General features: G+C 48.0%; 5 protein-coding genes across 6 annotated transcripts; 2 read left to right on the top strand and 3 right to left on the bottom strand.

The window, feature by feature from the left end:
• Window positions 1–37: 37 nt before the first annotated feature.
• Window positions 38–2,168, bottom strand: LOC133897259 (uncharacterized). The gene is made up of 4 exons (XM_062337913.1): window positions 1,019–2,168; window positions 780–859; window positions 617–688; window positions 38–541 (listed from the first exon to the last, which is right to left on the bottom strand). The coding sequence occupies exons 1-4, from the start codon at window positions 2,027–2,029 to the stop codon at window positions 259–261; spliced, it is 1,446 nt and encodes a 481-aa protein (XP_062193897.1). The 5' UTR covers window positions 2,030–2,168; the 3' UTR covers window positions 38–258.
• Window positions 2,169–3,724: 1,556 nt separating this feature from the next.
• On the top strand, window positions 3,725–5,052 carry LOC133897260 (metacaspase-9). The gene is made up of 2 exons (XM_062337914.1): window positions 3,725–4,172; window positions 4,258–5,052. Exons 1-2 carry the CDS (start codon window positions 3,815–3,817, stop codon window positions 4,890–4,892), a joined length of 993 nt encoding a protein of 330 aa, XP_062193898.1. The 5' UTR covers window positions 3,725–3,814; the 3' UTR covers window positions 4,893–5,052.
• A 2,305-nt stretch (window positions 5,053–7,357) lies between these two features.
• Window positions 7,358–12,508, top strand: LOC133897261 (protein HEAT STRESS TOLERANT DWD 1-like). Of its 2 annotated transcripts, none has more exons than XM_062337916.1 (15): window positions 7,358–7,522; window positions 7,652–7,723; window positions 8,281–8,406; window positions 8,498–8,551; window positions 8,733–8,839; window positions 8,928–9,006; window positions 9,562–9,735; window positions 9,858–9,956; window positions 10,165–10,333; window positions 10,517–10,620; window positions 10,707–10,846; window positions 10,938–11,010; window positions 11,625–11,737; window positions 11,844–11,961; window positions 12,141–12,508. In XM_062337916.1, the coding sequence occupies exons 3-15, from the start codon at window positions 8,356–8,358 to the stop codon at window positions 12,306–12,308; spliced, it is 1,449 nt and encodes a 482-aa protein (XP_062193900.1). In that variant the 5' UTR covers window positions 7,358–7,522; window positions 7,652–7,723; window positions 8,281–8,355; the 3' UTR covers window positions 12,309–12,508. The 2 variants fall into 2 exon arrangements, with proteins under 2 accessions (XP_062193900.1, XP_062193899.1); XM_062337915.1 differs by having other exon boundaries at window positions 8,316–8,406.
• A 1,953-nt stretch (window positions 12,509–14,461) lies between these two features.
• LOC133896804 (probable purine permease 5) lies at window positions 14,462–17,529 on the bottom strand. The gene is made up of 2 exons (XM_062337442.1): window positions 16,501–17,529; window positions 14,462–15,721 (listed from the first exon to the last, which is right to left on the bottom strand). The coding sequence occupies exons 1-2, from the start codon at window positions 16,568–16,570 to the stop codon at window positions 14,646–14,648; spliced, it is 1,146 nt and encodes a 381-aa protein (XP_062193426.1). The 5' UTR covers window positions 16,571–17,529; the 3' UTR covers window positions 14,462–14,645.
• Window positions 17,530–17,683: 154 nt separating this feature from the next.
• Window positions 17,684–20,829, bottom strand: LOC133896801 (cytochrome b561, DM13 and DOMON domain-containing protein At5g54830-like). The gene has a single exon (XM_062337439.1). The coding sequence runs from the start codon at window positions 20,619–20,621 to the stop codon at window positions 17,973–17,975; it is 2,649 nt and encodes an 882-aa protein (XP_062193423.1). The 5' UTR covers window positions 20,622–20,829; the 3' UTR covers window positions 17,684–17,972.
• Window positions 20,830–21,713: the final 884 nt, after the last annotated feature.

The following is a 21,713-nucleotide window of genomic DNA, read 5'->3' on the forward strand; positions in this document are numbered from 1 at the left end:
GGCACTGACCATTCATGTTCAGTAACGGTCACTAGGAAAAACAAAAACTTGACTGAGCATTCATAGATATCAATGGTAAATGATTAATCAAGGGAACTATGAGCTCCCATATAAATACAACTTATTACACCTTAAACCGCAACCTAGTCCAATATAACAATTGAACCTTAAGTACAACACCAATAACCAGAATATAAACGAAGCGATACATCCCAACTCAAAAGACCCAAACAAACAGCATTCACTTGTATGATTGTATCAGTTGTAGTTTGTGTTCAAGAACGGGTTCTTCTCGTCATAGAAAGGGTTAGTGAAACTGCTAGTGAGGCTCTCGTTAACTTTCTTTCCCTTCACAGCCGAGTCTGACTGATGCTGAGAGAAGGCCCTGGGGTTGAAGCTCTCATCAAGGTCGATGTCCTCAAAAGTAGCCCAGCCCTCGCCGCCGGCAATGTCCCTCTGCTTCTCCATCTCTTCGACATGTTCCTTGAACTCTTTCTTCGCAGCGGTGATCACGCCGTCGCCGTGCTGATCGCACCAAGCCCTGCAAAACCAACGCCATCGTCTCAGGAATGCGGAAAATCATTTGGCTGATCTGAATAAGTGATGTCTTGTGTACTTTGGGAAGAAGGGCTTGAGGTCGGACTTGTCCACCGGAAGCTTTGTTGAGATGGTCTCGATCTGCTGATCCCTACAGAGGAAAGAACCATTCACGTTTGAACACTTCAAACAAGAGGAGAAGATCTAAAATGTTGCCAAGAACAGAGCGATTTACGACTTACGAGAAGTTCAAGTTTCGATTTGTAGATGATAGCTCAGCCTGAATCCTCGAAAGCTCCTTCTTTGTGTTCTCCACCAGAACCTTCAGTAGTTCCAGACACAAACTCTCAGTTGCGCTATTGACAAAAGTCTAGCCTACTATGCCCTAACTAATCATACTTATTATATAAGTTTGCTCACTGTCATTCCTCTTGAAACTTGCTTAGACATGATGAGAAGAAGAGTCACCAATTCACAGTACCTTATCATGTAACAACTCGGAAGCAGAGTCATCACCCGTCGCCGAATGCAGCTTCTTCTTGGCCCTCTTTGCGTCCGGGCCGGAGGCAACCATGGGGCTCGCCTCAAGCCGGCACTCGCTGTGCGATGACCGTGGCGGTGCAGCCGGGGCGTGCTCCGCCGCCTCCTCATTGTCACCACCAGCTGCCTTCTTCCACTTCTTGAGCCCATCAAACCCCCACGAGCTCTTCTTCTTGCCCTTCACCGTCTCCTTCTCATCGACTTCTTCTTCCGTCCCCGCGGGCTCCTTGTTCTCGCTGCCGTTGTTGAAAATTGCCGCCAGGTGCCTCCTCTTCCCCTTCTCGGGCTTCCCGGATGGCACAACCTCCGACGGGGAGGTCTCGGCCATGAGGACTGATGCGTTCTTTGAGTGGTTCTGGTCCACTTGCGCCAGCGGCGGCCTTGAAGTGTCCTGGTCCTTCCTGGATCTGCTCTTCCATGGCGTGATGAAGGCCTTGTGCTTTGGCTTGTCGCCGGCCGCTGCAGCGGGAGGAGTCGGGTCCCGGAGGTCGATCTCCGACCACTCCTCAGCCGAGGCCTCCGCGTCGGGGCACTCGACCACGACGCCGAGCGCGGCGAGGCGCTGCACGAGGGGCGCCTTGGAGGAGTTGTACTCCGCTGCGGAGACGCACTTGGCGTAGAGGAGCTCCTGGAGGAAGAGGAGCCTGTCGCGGAGAATGGCGGGCTGGTCGGGGTGCTTGGGAGGCGCGGTGAGCGTTGCGAGCATGGAGGCGCGGAAGGCGGCGACGTCGGAGGCCGGGACGATGCCCTCGCGGTGGAGCGCCGCTAGGTGGAGGATGCGGTGGAAGGACTCCTGCTGCCACTTGAGCTGCTCGGCGTGGCGGCGCGCGGCGGACTGGTCGGCGGTGAGGCGGCGCCCCGCCCGGAAGGGGAATGGCATGATGGACTTGCACAGCGACGCGATGGTGTCCTGCAGCCCCGAGTAGTAGGTCGGCGTGTACGTGTAGCCCATCGCCGCCTGCTGCTTCTTGGCGTGGTCTCTCTCGCGTTCCGTTGGCGGGATGGAGAATGTGGTGAGCTGAGCTGAGCTGAGGGAGGGGAGCGTCCGTCGGAGTGAGATGGAGAGAGAAGAAGAGGTTGGGGGTGGAACTAGCCGTTGAGGGAAGCCTGCAGGTGGGCCCCTGGCAGCTTCCTTGATCTGCCTGTGACTGTTGTTAAACATGGGGTATTCGCTTTTTTGTCACCGGAGATCCTCGGGTGGTATCTCATTTATCAACATCTTCTATATGTATAGATTAAGATGGTTCGCATATCATCCTCAATAATAATTGTTATTTTTTAAGAGTGACAATTGAGCAATTATTCTATTGAATTAAGAATCAGTCAGTTCATGTGCCGCTAGATGGATCTGGACCGTTCCTGGCTTAATCCAACGGTCCTTCCTTCCTGACATTGTACTACCAGAAGAGCAGATTTACCCATGTAGCAAAAAAGCAACTTGTTGGCCATTCAAAATGAACATATTTAGAATTCCAGAGAACGAAAGGGGGAGATTCCAACATCGACACAATCCAGATCGAATTTCAAACGATTTTCAATTTGGACGCACTGTTTGAGGACCGAATTGACCCCACTCCCACGTGACCTGTGCGCTTTTTTTTAATAACCGCCCTGTGCGCTTTTGGAGCCATTTTCCGTTCTACTTGCCTTAGATTAACACCTCTCAAAAATAAAATAAAATAAAATAACTTATATAGCTTTGAATAACGGGTTTCCCGCCTGTGACGCTTTGGTGACCGGAGTTGCCAGGGAAGAAAGGCTAGGTTAGTCCGGCATGGAAATCCATAAAAAAACATCAATACTAAGAGCGTCTCTAATGTTATAGATAGCTGTTATCTTTTAGCTAAGAGAGTATATTTCTCAATATTGTGAATATCACGATTTCATATACTTCATATAGGAAATACTAACTCTTGAAGATGAGAGATGAAGAGTTAGTATTTATAAGTTATCTTAACATCTATCTAAGGTATGGGGAATTATGAACGGTAGGATTCACATAAATTTTGAATGTAATGAATCACATCCATTTTGAGAAGCTATTTATAACCATTACAGATGTCATAAGATCAGCTAAAACAAAATGATATCACACAGGGATGACTAAAAAAACTCAATAAAATGGATGTAGTAGTAGTAGTACTATGCCAATGCATCAGTCACTACCTGTCCTTCCGTAGTAGTACTCATTCTGACATAAGAGCAAGGCAAGCTCGGAGGCACTGTTGCACCCCACAAGAAGGATGCATGCAGGAAGCAACAACTGCCGATCGATATGATGATCTAACCGTGGAAGCAAAGACGACCGATCGCGACCTTAAGGAATGAAAACCATACTAATTTGGATATATGTCCAGTCGAAGGCAAGGCAAACATTCCTTGCACGCAAACCGCCGCTTCTCCCGCTTGAAAAAGATTGCTCAGATCGATCGAGCAACCCACATCGATCTCGCCTAACGCCCTTCTTTGATCTGCAAGTATTGATAGATTTTGTAGCGTAACGGCATTGATCAGTATGGTGTCATTAGTCTTAATTGCAAAATAAAGATTGCAAGGAATAGCAAGCAGGCATAGATTGCTTAATTAATTAGCTCAGGCACAAACAAGAAATCATTAACATCCATCGATCTATATAAGGGCCGGTCAGCAATAAGCTCGGAGAGATCGAGCTAGTAGCGCGACTACACGAAAACATTGCGAGCAATTTCCAATTAGAACGTACAGTGCATCAAAAATAATGGAGGGGAAGAAGAAGATGCTTGCTACGTTGGTAGGGTGCAACTACGCCGGCACGCCCCACGAGCTGCGGGGCTGCATCAACGACGTCCTCGCCATGCGCCACGTCCTCCTCACCCGCCTCGGCTTCGCGCCCGCCGACGTCACCGTGCTCACGGACGACGACCGCAGCGCCGCCGCCGTGCTCCCGACGGGGGCCAACGTCAAGCGCGCGCTGGCCGACATGGTGGCCCGCGCGGAGCCCGGGGACGTGCTCTTCTTCCACTACAGCGGGCACGGCACGCTCGTCCCGCCCGTCAAGCCGCACCACCGCGGCCGCGACGAGGCCATCGTGCCCTGCGACTTCAACCTCATCACAGGTCGAATTCGCGCGTACCATACCGTGCCGTTACCACCACGCACGTGCGCATCGTTCTGACATGCATGCGTGGGCGCAAGTTGCAGATGTGGACTTCCGGCAGCTGGTGGACCGTGTGCCGCAGGGCGCGAGCTTCACCATGGTGTCGGACTCGTGCCACAGCGGCGGCCTCATCGACCGCGAGAAGGAGCAGATTGGCCCCTCCGTCGACCTCCCCCTCGGCAGTAGCACACCAGCTTCCCAGCGGCGCACCGCGCGGAGATTCCTCCCGTACGCCGCTGTCCTCGACCACCTCTCCGGCGCCTCAGGCATCGACGCGTCCCACCACGTCGCCGACCACCTCCTCGCCCTCTTCGGTGGCGACGCCAGCCCCAAGTTCCACCAACACCGCCACGACAGCGCACCGCCACCGACGCCACGCCCCGACGCCGGGATCCTGCTGAGCGGGTGCCAGACGGACGAGACCTCCGCGGACGTGGCGGAGGACGACGAGGCAGCGGCAGAGGGGGGCAAGGCGTGCGGTGCGTTCAGCAACGCGGTGCAGGCCGTGCTGGCGGCGCACCCGGCGCCGCTGAGCAACCGGGAGGTGGTGAGCAGGGCAAGGAAGGTGCTGCGCGAGCAGGGGTTCGAGCAGCACCCCTGCCTCTACTGCAGCGACGCCAACGCCGACGCGCCATTCCTCTGCCAGCCGGAGGAACCGGCCGCCATGGCTGTGCTGTGAATATTTGCGACTCTGTGCGTGTGTTCTGAATCTGAATTACGTGTGGATACGGATATACATATGTACGAGTTTGATTATGCCATGCCACTATCTATATTTCTACGTATTTCCTACTGTCAAGTCGATTGAAATACACCATGATTTCAGTCGACGAGCAACACCCGACGGAAAGCTCCCCTTCTGGTTCAGGGAGGGGGTTGCCGGGGTCAGTTTGTATTCTCCAGACTTAGAAATGGGGCTTTGGGAGGCAGCTGGCCCGGCAGAAGCAGTGGGTGGAGGGGCAAGGCAGGGTGTCGCTGGTAGCGGGCGGTGGAGGATGACCGGTGGGCGACGGCGGCGGCGGCGGCGGGGGGAGCTCAAAAATTGACTGGTTAGTGCGGCAGGGGCGGCAGGAAAGCTATTGGAGGCTGTAGAAAGTGGGGGTAGGCAGGGGTACGACGACGCGCTCGTGTAGAATGACACCGGTTAAAGTAATAAGAAAGAAGGTGGAGAATTGGATCGTATTTGGATGATTTAGATCATCGACTGAAATCAATTTATTTTTAGTCAATTGATAATTAGTGCGACCCATATTTCTATCTATATTTGTAACCCTTCAAGTTTAAAATTAGCAGTGAAGCTTTCTTAATTGATTATCGATGTGACACTGCAAGTTTTTTTTCTTTTCACTGTCTTGCGATGGGTTACAACGGTGAACATTTCGCAAATATTTATTTGATTTTCGTGTGGTTAAAGTATCTAGTTTTTAAGATATATTAAGGGCATATTTGATAGAACTTCAACTCCAGGAATTTATGGAGCTAAGTATTCCTGACTCTAAAAATTCGTGGAGCTGGAGTTGTACTTACACTGAGAGTATTTTGGTGAGCCATTTTCTTCTTGTTTTATATAAAAATAGTAACTTAAACAACTTTATTATAACCTACAACCTTAAAATCTGACATGGAGCTAAAAGCTGAAGCTCTGCCAAATAGATTATAAAGAAGCTTATTATAGAGAGTCATAGACTCCAAAGGAGGTTATGAGAGTAGCATAAACATAAATCCTCCTTGGAAAAAAAAATCCTAATGAAATTTATACTCAAGTGCAATTTGTCATGTCTGATGCTTGTTGGACGTACAATTCAACCAACATAAACTAAAATTGTTGTTGAAACTCTAGGGCAGGGCAGCGCAATGCAATCACCAATTCCTTTCCTTGGCCCTTACTTGGTCCACCTCCTCTCCTGTTGCGCCACCTATTTCTCCTCCTGGTTCCCTTGCAGCCGCAACCCCACCTTATTAACTCCCTAGTCTACTAAACTCTTCGTCGCTCTCCCTACCCTAAAGAAAAACTTGGTGGGTTCTTCCCAGGGGTGGATCCACCAATAGGGCGAGGCCACCCCAGGTATGTTTGTATGATTTTTGTATGGTTGAAGTATCTAGTTTTTATGGGTTATGATGGACTGTAACTATGTAGGCGTACAATAACGGCCCATTGTAAGTTCTTGGTCCAGCAAATTTTCGGAGGAGAAACTGAAACTATTATCAAAACCCTGTGGCAAGGCAGGGCATACAACCGTCAATTCGTTTCCTTACATCGGCCACCGACTGTTCTCGTCTGTCACCTATTTCTCCTCCTAGCTCCCTCACAACCGCAGCCCCACCTCAGTGACACCCTAGTCTTCCAAACTCCTCGTAACTCTTCCTATGTCGATGAAAAACTTGGTGTGTTCTTCTCAGGGGTGGATCTACCACTAGAGCGAGCTTGAGTGGACGCCCGATGTATGTTTGTATGATTTTCGTATGGTTAAAGTATCTATTTTTTAAGATACATAAAAAAGCTTATTATATTGGAACCTAGACTCCAAAGGAGGTTGTGGGAGTAGCATAAACCTAAATCCTAATAGAATTTCCTAAAAAAAAATTGTAATGGAATTTATACTCAAGTGCAATTTGGCATGTATGATGCATGTTAGACACAATTCAAACAACATTTTAGACGAGTTGGCTTTCTCAAGTTTAGAAGAACACACAAATGACACGGAGCAACCCATTACAATCCACTATTTTTTTATAAATTACAGTAGACTGTAACTCTGCAAGTGTACAATAACGACCCATCATAAGCCTCTCCGCCCGGCCAATCTTTAGAGGGAAACTGAAATTGCTACCGAAACTTTAGGATAGGGTAGGGCAGCCACCAATCGCTTTCCTTAGCCCTTACTTCAGCCACCACCTCTCCTCCGCCGCATCCCCACCTCAGTGACGCCTTAGTTTGCCAAACTCCTTGTCGCTCTCCCTACGCCCCAAAAAAAAAAAAAAACACTTGGTGTGTTCTTCCCAGGGATCCACCATTAGCCCCCCATGGATTTGTTTCCTTGATGGGCCGGCATTATTTGTTGGGCCACCGCTAGGGCGAGCTCAGGTCTGCATTGTTTATTGGGCCAGCACTGGCCGCCCGCGCCCGCAAAGCCCTACTCCTAAACCCTCTACACCGCCGGCCAATTCCCTCTCCGGCTCTCCCTCTCTCTCTCTAACCCTAAGTGCGCAGCCGGCCGGCGGCAGCGCGGCGCCGACGTCGAGCACACCCAGACCCAGGCGCGCAGGCAGCATCCTCTCCAAGACGGCAACACGGTGTTCAGATTTCAGGTAGCTCATCATGATTATTATTTATTAGAGAGAGTCTGCGCCCCTCCTGCTTCTAGTTTACTTCGATTTGGTGTTGATGCGTTGTGATTGATTCCGTGGAGTCCTTTTTGCTTGCTTGTTTGTTCGCAGAGCACACTTTCGTAGTGTTGGATAAGGACTTGATCGAGGGAGAGTTCGTCCCCGGCAACCCGCACACTGAAGGTTCATTCCTCTATTTGCTTTGTTACCCTTATCCCACAGCTATATCTGAGCTTGTTTAGCTAACTCTATGATCATGAATTGGGAGATCAACAATTACGTTGACTATATTTGACTTTGGTTCATTTTTTTCCTTCACATATCTTTTGTGAGGAACGACGCAGGTTATATCTTTACTTTCTTAAAATCGTATGTTTGGAAATATATAACCTAACCTCATGCCTTTCATGTACCTCTGTTCTGCTCTGTAGTCAAGGAATTATAACTTGTGCATCTCCAACTGGCATGGAGCACAATCCATATAAATTTACAGAGAGCTTGACTAAAAAGCATATACATGTTTTTGATATATGGGTGTGCTTAAATGATTACTCGTCTGTTGACTGAAATATCTGTCAAACAAAATAGGCTAATGATACTGCTTTTTATTTATAATACACATGGCCACATCTGTGTTTCTTTTCACCCTTTTGGTCCAATATCTGGATGCGGTATGTGTGTGGAGTGGAGAGCAATATACAGTGGTGTATAACCCTAGCTAATTTTTCCGTCTTATTGAGGTATACTTCTGATCTTCTGTAAAACTCCACCCTAGCTCATTTTTCTGGCGGGATCCGCCACTGGTTCTTCCACTGATGGGTCGCTTGAAGAAGGCCAAGAAGGCCAAATCCAATAAAAAGACCAAGGTACCAGACGTTATTCCTGTTTTTTTTTTTTTGGCCTCTTCAGTATGTTCTTTGCTTCACTTTGCTAATTTTTCTGTATTTCTGGCTGAAGAAAGCTGAAGCCTCGTCATCATCTAATCCTGCTGTTGCGTCTGGCCCGGCTAAGGTGAGGGGGAAATAACTAATCCGATTTTTTTCATACAGCCAAAATAGTGGTGTTTACTCATCAAGTGACCCCTCAATGAGTCACCTTTTTATTAAAAAAATTGTTTTTAATCCGTTCTTTTGGTCAGAAGATTTGTATCGATTTTGTGTGCGAATTAGGCTCAACTAGTGGTTCTTTTCAGGTATGGCAACCGGGTGTAGATGCACTGGAAGATGGGGAGGAGCTCCAGTTTGATCCTGAGGCCTACAATTATCTCCGAGGATTTAGCATTGGCTGGCCTTGCTTGAGGTGAAATTTATACATATATGACATTGTTCTTGTTGTAATTTAAGGCCAATATATGGCCTGTTCTCAACGAATTTACCTTTGATTGCAGTTTTGATGTTATGCGCGATCAACTTGGACTTGTCCGATCAGAGTTCCCACATACATTGTATGGTGTTGCTGGAACGCAGGTTTTGTTTCTCTTTACCATTTTAAACCTAGCCATTATTACCAGTAAAACTTTAACTGCTTTTCATGTCTGCCACATAGTGACTCTTTGTTATTGTAAATCATAATTTGTACAGGTATATTTATTCTGTACTGTTGTTTCCTATTCTTCTATGTTTTAACTTTATTTTTGCAGAAAATCTCATGAGAACGTGCTATGATGTTGCCTATTTTTTATTAGTGTTCTTATTAGGTTGTTTTAGATTGAAAATCATGCAGTTTCCGATTCTGAGATTAGAAACAAAAACCATACCAGAAACTTATTGTTAGTGCCCGCTTGATTGCATTTATATCATAATCGTTGCCAGAAATTGTGATGGATCGCGAGTGAACTCTAACTTCGATTGTTACAAGAGTAATAAAAGCATAAATTCAACAACTTTCTTTAATGAGTTGATCTTACGCTGGACATTGAGCTTGGAATGACATGAGATTGATGGAATTGCAAATAATCATTTCATGACAATAAATTTTAGTTTGTCTTTCTGATTTAAGAGGTAAACTTCTTGTTTCTGCAGGCTGAGAAGGCTTCATGGAATTATATTGGTATTTTCAAGCTTTCCAACATAAAAGGGAAGAAGCGGGAACCTATACCAGCTTCAGCAGTTGATGGTGACAGTGATATGGATAGTGATAGCAGCAGTGATGAAGAAGATGAAGAAATTAACGAAGATACAAAGCCTGTTGTACATGTATGTTCTTTCTCAAGACCCTAACTCTATACTTTGCCATAAAAGTAATCATTTCACTATCCAGCAAACTCCTTTGATACATAGCTTGTAATATGTTCTGTTGCTATCTATGAATGTACCAGCTAAAAAAGGTGGCTCATGCGGGGTGTGTAAATCGGATACGCTCAATGACTCAAAACCCACATCTATGTGCTACGTGGGGAGATACTGGTCATGTTCAGGTAATTCATTTATTCCCCCACATTTCCGTTCTGTTTAGTGTGATGGTTGGCTCACTCAGCCTGTACATCAATCCCCTGTACTATTTTCCCAGTAACAGAATGTATATTTTATGCATTATTTTTTTCCTTTGGAAACCTTTGTTTGTGACAGATGCACCACACTGACTATTTCTTTGTGCATAACTAACTATGCATTCTAAATATGCAGGTGTGGGATTTGAGCATATTTCGTAATTCATTAGCAGAGTCAGAGACAGCTGGACACAAAGAAGACGACATAATCAACAAGCTCTCTCCTGTCAAAGTATTTAGTGGCCATAAAGATGAGGGCTATGCAATTGATTGGAGTCCACTTGTTACTGGAAGACTTGTTTCTGGTGTGTATCTGATCTTATCCATTTCACTATGTTTGTCATCTGCTATGATGTTAAGTTGTTAACAATGTTTCTGTGTTGAGAACTTAATGTGTGGTTCCCTCTTCCATGCCCATAAATCATCCATATCATTTAATTTCATATATAGATATTTCCATGGATTAATTTAATGCTTTGTCTATGCAGGTGACTGCAATAAGTGCATTCACCTATGGGAGCCAACTTCAAACAACTGGAACGTAGATGCAAATCCATTTGTTGGACACTCTGCAAGTGTTGAAGATCTACAGGCATGCCCCTGAACGATGTATCATATATCTATTTGTATGTGTCCTCGAATGTGATTGTCTCAACTATTATAACTATATCCTTGTAGTGGAGTCCCACGGAAGCCGACATATTTGCCTCTTGTTCAGTGGATGGTATGATATTGATATGGGATATACGTACAGGGAAGAAACCATGTGTTTCTGTTAAGGCTCACAACGCTGATGTGAATGTTATCTCATGGAATAGGTATATCCAGTGGAAAACTCTTATCAATTTTATTGAGTACTATAAATTCTGCTGCATAATGTTTGACACGTGTTTTGACTTGCACTGTCAGGCTTGCTAGCTGTATGATAGCTTCAGGATGTGATGATGGCAGTTTTTCAATTCGTGATCTTAGATTAATCAAGGTACTCCATCTTGATAATGCACAATTTTCTACGCCTGTTGACTTTTATATGTTACCCACTTAAATTGTATTTTCCTCAATCGGTGTTTTAACCATAACTTATGCATCAATCTTCTTCTACCGTTATTACTTTTACTTTTTTTTACTATTACTACTACGTTTATTATTATTATTGTTTTCTCATCATCTTTTTAGTTGGATCTTGTGGGTTTCATCTCTAGCCTACCCCAACTTGCTTGAGACAAAGGCTTTGTTGTTGTTGGTGGTGGTGGTGTTTCAATGGTTTGTTCTAAGTTTGGTTTCTGTTTACCTCTCTGTGTGTAATGAGTAAACATTCTCATGGATGAAAATTGGTAGGTGAGCTTTTGCTACTAGGTTTTTCATGTTAAGAGATGCTATGGTAGATACTGATTTAGTGCTGGTAGTATATACATTGTGCACTCTTTGTGCAAAAATCAGTGCAGCGGACTACTATCCATGTCATATTACCCTTTTTTGCCTTAACATATTTAGCAAATAATAATTTTGCTTGTGTATTTTTTTTTAAGTATATTGCTTGTGAATGATATATTCGTGTCAAATCTTTTTCCCTTATGCTCTCTATTGTACTGGTAGGGGGACTCCTTGGTAGCACATTTTGAGTACCACAAGAAAGCAATTACATCTATCGAGTGGAGTCCACATGAACCATCAACATTGGCTGTAACATCTGAAGATCATCAACTCACGTAAGTTTCCTTCCTTCCCTTCTCTCATTCATGTTTTAGATGCACTGAATTGCTGAAATGTTTGCCTAGTATTTCTTGACGCCTCTCCTTTATTGTCTGCATTCAGAATTTGGGATCTTTCATTGGAAAAAGATAAAGAAGAGGAGGCCGAATTCAGAGCGAAATTGAAAGAGCAGGCAAATGCACCTGAAGATTTGCCCCCACAACTTCTGTTTGTTCATCAGGTAGTATAATGACATTATTTTCTCCCTCATTTTCTTATTATGGTATTAGAAATTAACCGATTTGTGTCCCCATCGAAATGAAATGGCTATTCTTTTCGCTTTGTCGTCTTCTGTGGCTGATTCATTTTTCCTACGGATTTGTCAGTCAAACTAATGATGTTCACTGTTTGTATGAGCAGGGCCAGAAAGATCTGAAAGAATTGCACTGGCACCCACAGATACCTGCGATGATCATATCAACGGCAGCTGACGGCTTCAATGTGTTGATGCCTAGCAACATCGATACAACCATTCCAGGTGCTGAGCCTAGCAACATTGATACAACCATTCCAGCTGCTGAGCCATAGATGTTTTTGTAGCGCCATACACTTCGAGATTTATGTATCCAGTAGTGTGTATTCCAGTTTTGCTGTCATATGTGTTGGTTACTATGATCCTCAGTTCGAGTATGATCAGAGTTTTGATCGACTACCATTCTGTGCCACATAGAAGATAATATTTAATGTGCACATTTTTTTTGCATGCATCCTGGATGGTAGTTCTGCTTGGTTCGCTTCTTGATCAAAATACAACATATGTTTTTCCCATGATAATTCAGCTGGATGTTGGCCCGGCATTTATCAGCTGAGAATCTGGTCTTGAAGCAAAAAAAAAAAAAAAAAAAAAAAACCCGAGTTTGGACTTTGGAGAACCTAACACGAGCGGTTTCTAGACGAGAAACTCGTGTTGACGAGCAGAGCTGCAGTAACACGAGCGGTTTGCTACTGAAGCGTCGATCAGCTTTGTTCTCTCTTCTAAGTATATAAGATGCTCTAACCTCCTCATTATAGGCAACAACAGAGGACAAGAACAACAACGTACAAACTATCTAGAAATGGGAATTCAGTTTTGCCGTTCTACGATTAAGAGAAATTACTCGTCCCTGCCGATCGAATCCTGAACTGAGAGAAGAATGGACGAGGTGAAGCTGCAGCTGAGCAAGGAGCAGATCGACGACTCAATTCCGAGAGGCCTTCAGCCTCTTGGACAAAAATGGCGACGGTATTACTCTTGTATCGTTTTTGTTCATCAACGAATTGAATTGCGCGCGTAGATGCATGCAATGCGGCAACCGATTGGTGCAAGAATTCATCAGGAGGGACGATCACGACCAAGGAACTCGGAAGGTGATGCGTTCACTGGGGCAGAACCCCACGTAGGCCGAGCTGCAGGACATGGTCGACGAGGTGGAAGGCAGCGGCGCCACCGATTTCCACGAGTTCCTCACTCTCATCGCCCGCAAGATGCGCGACGCCGGCGCCGACGATGAGCTCCGCGAAGCCTTCCGCGTCTCCGATCCAATGGCCAGGACAGGCCCAGGGGTGCTTCCTGCACGCTGCCCCTCTCTCATTTCCGCCACTGGAGCTCCGCCAGCACGTCCGGCATCCGCGTCGGCACGGTGAACCGCTCTCCGACCGCGTTCGTCGACCCGATGGCTTCCGAGCCGCTGCACGTCGCCCAAGGCCGGGATCCCTTCTTCAACGCCGAGAAGCAAACTTTGCACCACCCAGGCACCGTATGCCGTGCCGCATGGTCATGTCCCCTAAGAGGATGGTGTGCTTCGAGCCCATTGCTGGCGCCGGCGCGGACCGCGCACTGTGGTGCGCCTGTTCTTCTTGTTCAAGCCAAGCACTGTACCCTTCTCCTTGCTTTGACTGTGTCGCCTTCAATGGCTGCACGGAGGAGGACAACGGCGATGACCGAGGGCGAACACACAGGCAGCGGCCCGGTTTTCCACTCTTGTGGTTCTGCTGCAACAGTGCAACCATTCTTGCTGAATGGCCTGTCATCCTCTGCCACACCGATGGTGCCTCTCCAGCAGCACTACACTACATTGACGACGACGACGATGATGATTATTTTGTCTTCCTGCCGACCGTGGAAGGAAATGGCAGGAGTGCACATTGCACCAGATATGTTAGTGTGACAATGTTTTGGCGTCCAAATGCATAGATTGATTTGAAGCTGAAAGGTGGGGCGGCAGATGCGAATTGGGCACTGAAATAGGACAACGCAGAACGCCACAATGCAGGGGCGAGTAGTTCTTGACAATCGGAGCAATATGGTATGGTGTTTTGACAGTTCGTCGTGCAGCCAATAGCCCAGCTTTCAATCGCCAGCAGAAATCTTTACAGGAAAATCTGGAGGGAATCAGGCAAGAAGGACTGCTTCTCTGGTAGTCTGAACGGCTGGTTCAGTTAGTGCTGGATGTTCAGTGTTGCTGCGTAGTACTAGTGCCGTTGTGTTTTTTTCAGTTTCTTCTTCTTCTTCAGTATAGATGCTAGCTATTCAGTTACGAGATTCGTATCCTCTAAACAAAATCAGAAATGCTATAGTAGCGCGACTTTGTTAGCTCCCAACCGTTAGATCGTGAGCGGATGGACCGTGCTAAGTGCTACAGTACCCATGACACAGTATTCTCGCTACAGTATTAGCGCCACAGTGAAAACTGCACAGACACTGTACCTTCCACGCGAATTACTGTAGCATATGCGTGTCCTCAGTTACGAGTAGCAGGATGTAGTTTGTTGTTACAAAGTACAATGAGAACGTACAACCTTTTTGCGCGTTCTCAAAAAGAAATATTTGTTGTGCAGCAGCTGCGAAACAAAGTTTTGGACATGGACAAACGATAAGATATGGTATCAACTTGATGACGTACTCTTGGCAGAGGAGTGCCCGACCATGTAGGACGCGAACCCCCACACCGTGATGACCAGCGCCAGGATCTTGAACCCACTCATGGGATCGTGGAACCAGATCACCGCGGCGACGCTCGTCAGTGGCACCCTGACGGCGTTCAGGACGCCGGCGAGGACGGTCGACGCCAGGAACAGCACGCCGGTGCCGCCGAGCACCCCCAGCTGGAACGTGACGGCCGTCCACACCATCACGTTCGCGTACGCGGCCTCGCCGTGCTTGAACCGTGACGCCTCGCGCCGCATCGCCGGGAAGCCCTCGCTTATGGCGAGCCCGACGGACGTGAACGCGAACGCGGACAGCGACACCGCTGCCTGCTGCTCCAGCACCACGTGGAACGAGCGCCTCCCGAGGATCTTGGCGAAGACGAGCTCCGAGAGCGCGAAGATGAGGCCGTGGAGCGCCGACCCGAGCACGTCCAAGACGAACCCGAGCGCGTACTGCCTCGCCGTGACGCCGGGTGGCCTGTCCGATCCGGAGTCCAGCGCGACGATCACCACGCCCGCCGTGATCACGACCACGGCATTCAGGGAGGACAGGGTCAGCCTGTTCTTGACGATGGCGCGGCCGAAGAGCGCGGAGAACGCGAGCGACGACGCGGCGACGAGCGACGCCGTGGACGCCGGGAGGTAGGCGTACGCCCAGGCGTACATGAGGTTGTCGGCGGCGCTGAGGAAACCGAGGAGGACGTACCAGAAGCACAGCGCCAGCGACAGCGGCGTCGGCGAGGCTTTGCCGAGGAGGTAGAACGGGAGCAGGAATAACGCGGGCAGGGGCCAGCCGGCGACGGCCGCCCACGACAGGATCCACTTGCTCTGTCCGCCGTTGTTGTAGTAGAGCCGCGAGAGGAGGCTCGAGGCCGGGAACGCGGTGAGCATGGCGCCGCTGCTCAGGACGAGCAGTAGCCAGAAAGACAACGGCTTGCTCCGGTAGGTCTCCAGGGTGGCGGCGATCACTTCGGATGTTTTCTTGTGCAGTGACAGTGAGTGGTTTGGCTCCGAGGTCCCCTCCTCCATTGCAACTTCCGGTAAGCAAAGCAAAGGAAATGAGAAATTCAGATACGCCGTAAACAGCACGATGATATGCAAAACAAGAGAATGTCAGAAAACATATTAGTAGTCGTTGATCAGTATTGAATTGTTTGCTCGCAGCATGGCGATGTAGTAGTTTTGCAATTCAAAGTGATCGGTATGGTTTGACAACATGTTTGCAGTGTCTATTTAATAAAGCAAAGCTTCTAGTGTGCTTGCTTCCATCTTCCTACCAGTTCCTAGACTGCTAATCCACTGCAAAGACTCCACAGGGGCACGCGAGACCTGGGTTTCGCAGGCATCAAAATTAGAAGATCCAAGACATAATATTTTTCTTTAATCATATAACTGATGCAAGAAGGAGCCATCACCGGTGCCCAATGGTAGATGTTAGGTTAGGTGTGGGCTCAAAACAAACACAATTGTCATGCTACGTTCTAGACGAGCACATCAAGAGAAGGCAAAATCCGACAGAATCATAGTATTTTTCAGGATCGTTGGTTGCCAGTTGCCAAGAAATGAAATCAAGTGGAACCCCCAAACCCTGAACTGACCCCTGCGCAATTGGGAGACGCAACACAATGGAGATGCGCCAAGAATTGAACTAGAGGCATGCCTTCAGATGGGCATGGATGCACGGGGAGATCTAAATAATTCAGCCCTAGGAGAGACTAGAGGAAGCCGACTGAATTTGCTCTAGAAGCTCACTGTTTTCTCTTCCTAGAAGAAAGTAGAGGGGGGCAGAGAGGAGAGGTAAGTGGAATCAGACCTGGGGACGAGACCCGGATGATGTTCTGATGGAGGCTGCTGTCTGTGTCTGCGCCTCTGTGCTTCTCCATCTTCTGCTTCCTGCTAGAGGCTGGAGTCCTCCAGCCACCGCCGGAATCAGTGATAACTGTATTCTCACGTTATGTCAGACGAGCCCCATGGGGTACAACCTCACTTGTGACGGATTTGTTTATTCTTGGACGAGCTTGTTTTGGACGCGTTTGAGCGTAAACAAATCGGAACCGCTGCGTACAATTGGATGACAGTGGCCGGGAGCAAGCTTTTCCCCCTGCGCACTGGGCTTCCACTGTTGGTGTATCTCCTATCCTACACACAACACTTGGAAACACAAATCGAAACAGAGGCTCGGAGCTTTTGGTGCTGAACTGACGAGTTTCAGCTTTTCTTCCACTATTACTGTATAATAAAGAAGGACAACAGAGTGAAAAACGGGCACAACTACCTAATCTAACAAACTTGTTTGACGGAGTCCGATCAGGCCCACAATAGCTCACCATCGTTTTCTCTCAACTTTTTCAGCTAACTAATCTAACTGAACGCAAACTACTCTTAACAGACTGAAAAATGACAGCGTGCTTTATTCAGCGCTAAGGATTACTTCGTCATCCACGGCGTGGTTCACGCCACACGGACGGAGCTGCTCCCTCCCTCCCATCCGGTTGGCCGGCGCCGCCGCGCCCTTCCAATCTGCTGGTTGTTTCGCCGCCGCATGGTATGCGCCACCGGTTGGTTGGAGGAGTCACGCATCTCGTCCGCGCAGGCGCCGGCGCATGGTAATGGCATGCTCCGCCGGCGCCTCCTTCGATTCCGCCGGCCACTTCGCACCTCCAATGCAGCATGCCAAAACGCACGCGAGGCACACCTCCTTTGGTCATGGATTGTTTTTGCCGGATTCACCATGCAAAGCTCCTGCCATGACGAGGAGCTTCTAACACTCGTGCAAACAAGAATAACCAGAGACCAGAGAATGGAGAGGAATGGAGTACTTCGAAGGACTTTAGGGAGCCTGGTCACGTAGAAAAGGAGCGCAAAAGATCAACAAGCAAAACAGGTCAGCAACATATTTTGCCTCGTCTCAATACGAATGAATCTGGCTTCAGAAATCAGAATAGATATGATATAAATTTCATGGCGTTCTCTCCTCGGCAAATATACTGATGCTGTAAATCAAATCAGCACCTCGATTAATTCTTTTCCTCTATAAAAGAATAATCACTAGGCCAATGCCGCATTGTACCTGTCTATTGTCAAAAAATGTACACTATACAATGTAAGCAGTGTGATGCACGAAAATAAGACAGAATTTGAACACCATCTTGTCTAGCATGGAACCATTCTGCCATAATAAAATTAACCATGAAAACTCCAGTCGAGACTCCTCTGAAGCAGAAAAGGAGAATACAGAGACGGGTGTATTTGTATCTGTCACTGGGAAAAACAGATTGATCCGCATCATCTCGTGAGAGGTTCAAGCTGCACCTCCATTAAACCAGAAGTACTAGATTCTGAATTCCTGGCTGTACTGTCAGGATGCAAAAGATCGACTGAATCATCTTCCTCGCTGTTACCTAACACCCAGTGCCCTCTGATGCTTCTGTCACTGCTCCTTCGTTTGACCTCCTTATATTCTAAGCACAGCACTATAACTATAGCTGAAAGCACCCACAGCATTAAGGCCCAAGTGAGCTCCTCTACATTCTCGCTGTCATACCTATGGCCTAAATGCTTCATTCCCGTGAAAAGTGCCACAATTCCTACAACAATAGCTGACCTGCCAGTGATAACATGCAGGTACTCCCACAGGATACGATTCCGGGATGGAACCTCCCCATTAGCTGGTCTACTAGGCCGGAATTTAGCGTTTAACGGCTGAAAACCTGCCAATAGTAGAGCAAGTACACCAAATTTAACATGCACGGAGCTGACAGAAAAACCACGGAGCTCGGCTGCAGCAAAAAGGACGCCAAGAAACATTATAGCAATTCCTGAATACTGCAGATAGACATGTATTTGGTACCACCCATCACCTTTCAAGCTCTTCAAATACCGGGCAGCCATTATTCCACCAGGAAGCAAGATGCCCCAGGCAACAAACATCATAAACCCATGAACGGCCAGAACGGGACGCAAATCCTGTTCTGCCTCAGCTGAACCTCTCAACAACGAAACACGTATGGGGCGACTGCTTGTGACCGAATGCATGTTACTGTCTGTCAGATCATATCCTGACCAGCTTGCACCCATGGCCCAAACAACCTTAAGGGGTGTGGTTGGATCAATGATGTTCTTGCATTCTACTCTCCCGCTACAAGAAGGTTTAAGACGACGTGTAAACTCAAATGTAATAATTCCATTTTCCGACTTACACCGGACATATGTTATATTCTCTGACGTTGGATGGATACCCGTTGCACTCTTCCCATCAATCCAATAAGTTTTTACTTGTCCAACCCCATCATTGCCCACCCAGCCGACATACGTGTAGCTATTCACCATCCCATTCCCGAACCCAATAGCAAGGTATCCACTTTTCTTCTCGCCTCGGGCTGCTATCGATATGGAATCTGCAGACAGAGTCCAAAACAATGTAACCTGCTGATCATCCAAAACAACACTGTTATTATACATGTCGCTAAGGCCTCCATCAACCACTTGAACCTTCCATCCCATCTTTGGTTCATACAATGACTGATAATAGACTAGATCAGGTGTATTCCGATCGGGCAGCCAAACAAGCTCTTTAGGGGTTGCTAGTACACCATGAGCATCAGGCCCACCAGCATATATGACCTCAGTTTTATTCCGCAGTGTAACATTCCCACCAATTGGATCTGAAGTGATATAAAGCGCCACATCATGCCCAGCCTGCACCGAGAACTTCACTGGCACGCCCCTCTCAACCTTCAACAGCGGCGCCTCCTTCTTGTTGATGTAAATCACCTTGTCAGGGTTTGGTGGGTTTGGGTAGCGCACTGCTGGAGCAGATGTCACCACAAGTGGTGTCTTCCCATCCGCGATGATCCTCTCCTGATCCTCCTTATTGTCTGCATCCAACGGTCCAAGGCAATTGTCCACTGTCTCTGACAAATTTAGCCTGGCAAACCCAAAGGTCGTGTCCCTCGGCCCCCCATGGTTCTGCGGGAGGTAGTGCGGTCGCAGTGTGTCTGGCGGCCGGAGCTTCCCGATAGCCCAAACCACCGTCATCTCCTCTGTGGCATCCACCGGCACATCATACTTGACATCCTCGGTATCAAGCTTCCTTGCATATCTCACGAAGGACACCCCATCCCGCCGGTGGCCGTACACCAGCCTCGAATCGTTCCTCCCATCCTCATAGACCTTATCTGGGCATACCCCAGACACCGGCGAGCCATCCTTCTCCAGCGTGCACTCAGTGTAGTCGCTTATGTAGTAATCCTCGGCAAATGGCATACCTTCCTCGGTGAAGCCGGCGACAACGACGTCAGCATGGACCATGGCGGGTGAGTTGGCCTTGGGGTCCGCCCACCCAAATGCCATGTAGTACTCGGAGCCCACGACCGCCTCGAGGCCGATCTCGACGGTGCCGGCGGAGGCGTTAAGCGTCCAGCGGAGGCGGTAGGTCTCCGTCTCCGAGAGGGGGATGCAGTTGTCGAACATTGTGGGCACGGGCGCGGGCGCGGTGGTGTCGAGCTCCGATCCAGTGCCGTTGGGGAGGAAGGCGTGGCCGAGGTCGGAGGAGGTGTCGGGGTCGAAGAGCGCGAGGAGGCGCGGGAGCGGGCGGGAGAAGGGGAGCTTGAGGGTGGCGTTGCGGAAGGTGCGGTTGAGCGGGAGCGGCGAGAAGGCGCGGCCCGCGGCGAGGTCGGACAGGGTGGCGCCGTCGGCGGCCCAGAAGCGCGCGGAGGGGGAGGCGGCGAGGAGGTCGAAGCGGGTGAGGGAGAGCGCGCAGGAGCCGTCGGGCGCGAGGCGCACCGTGCCCCGGAGCTGGTGCTGCAGCATGCTGAGGTCCGCCGAGAAGTTGGCGGTCAGGTTGGTGTGCGGGCACGACGCGGCCCCCGCGGCCACGACGAGCGTCGCGACCGTGAGGGCGGCGAGGAGGCGCGCGGTGGCGGCGGCGGACATGTGCCGCGGCCGGACGGATCGGGATCTGGGGCGGCAGTTGGTGGAGGGATCTGGAAGCGGAGGGGTTGGGTTGGGTTGGGTTGGGTTTGGAGGCGGGGAGGGAGGGAGGGAGGGAGGAGGCGGCGATGTGGTGCGGCGGTCGCAGGGGTGGTCCGTCCGGTCGTTGCAGGCGGGCGGGCGGGCGGCTGGCTGGCTGGCTGAGATCCACTTCGTTTCGGGGTGGTGGTGGGGACTGCTGCGGGTGCGTGCGATGCTCCGCGCCGTGCTGCACGCCAAGAAAATTCGGGGAGCACACCTTCGTACTAGTAAATTAGGCGGATTTGCACGCCCACGTCACACCCGTTTTTTCTTACAAACAGCATGATAAAAAAGACTAAAAAATTAGATTCATTATTTTAAGATATCACAATATTTATTTATGAATTTATCAATATTTAATATATTTATTTAATTATAGAAAAAATAATGGTACTTTAATATGCACATAATTTTAACACGTAGACGATAGTAATACGAACCTAACTAAATTTGTGTCATATTTTTGAAATTTAGATATTTTTTCATACATTTTAAATTATTTCAACCGATTTATCAATATAACTATTATTTCTTTCGCTATTTTTTGGAAGTTCAAAAAAATATGTGTGTGTGTATATATAGATACATATATGTATGGCACATATAGTACACGCATATATACACGTATATATGGATACATGTATGTGTCCGTATATATACACAAACATGGGACCCATATAAATAGTAGCTACAGTTAATTTGACCTTCTAGAATCACTCTAAGTTTTTGTCCTTTAATATATGTAATAGATTCGTGGAACACACATTGATACTAGTTTCTTGCATTTAAAGAAAGCCTTTAATGGTACTCCCTGTTGAGGATGTCTGAGTGTCATTTTAGGTTATATGTAGTTAACTATTTTAAATTTGAATACAATTTATATTTTATGTATTGAGTTTGAAGGTTTAAAAATGATTGGGTAAATTTGTTTAAAAAATATTTTATAATATTTTATTTTATAAATATACTATAACAAAATATAGTCGTTATATTTTGGATATCGTATCGATATCT

The sequence above is a fragment of the Phragmites australis genome, chromosome 17 (assembly GCF_958298935.1).
Source record: "Phragmites australis chromosome 17, lpPhrAust1.1, whole genome shotgun sequence".
Lineage (NCBI taxonomy): Eukaryota > Viridiplantae > Streptophyta > Magnoliopsida > Poales > Poaceae > Phragmites > Phragmites australis.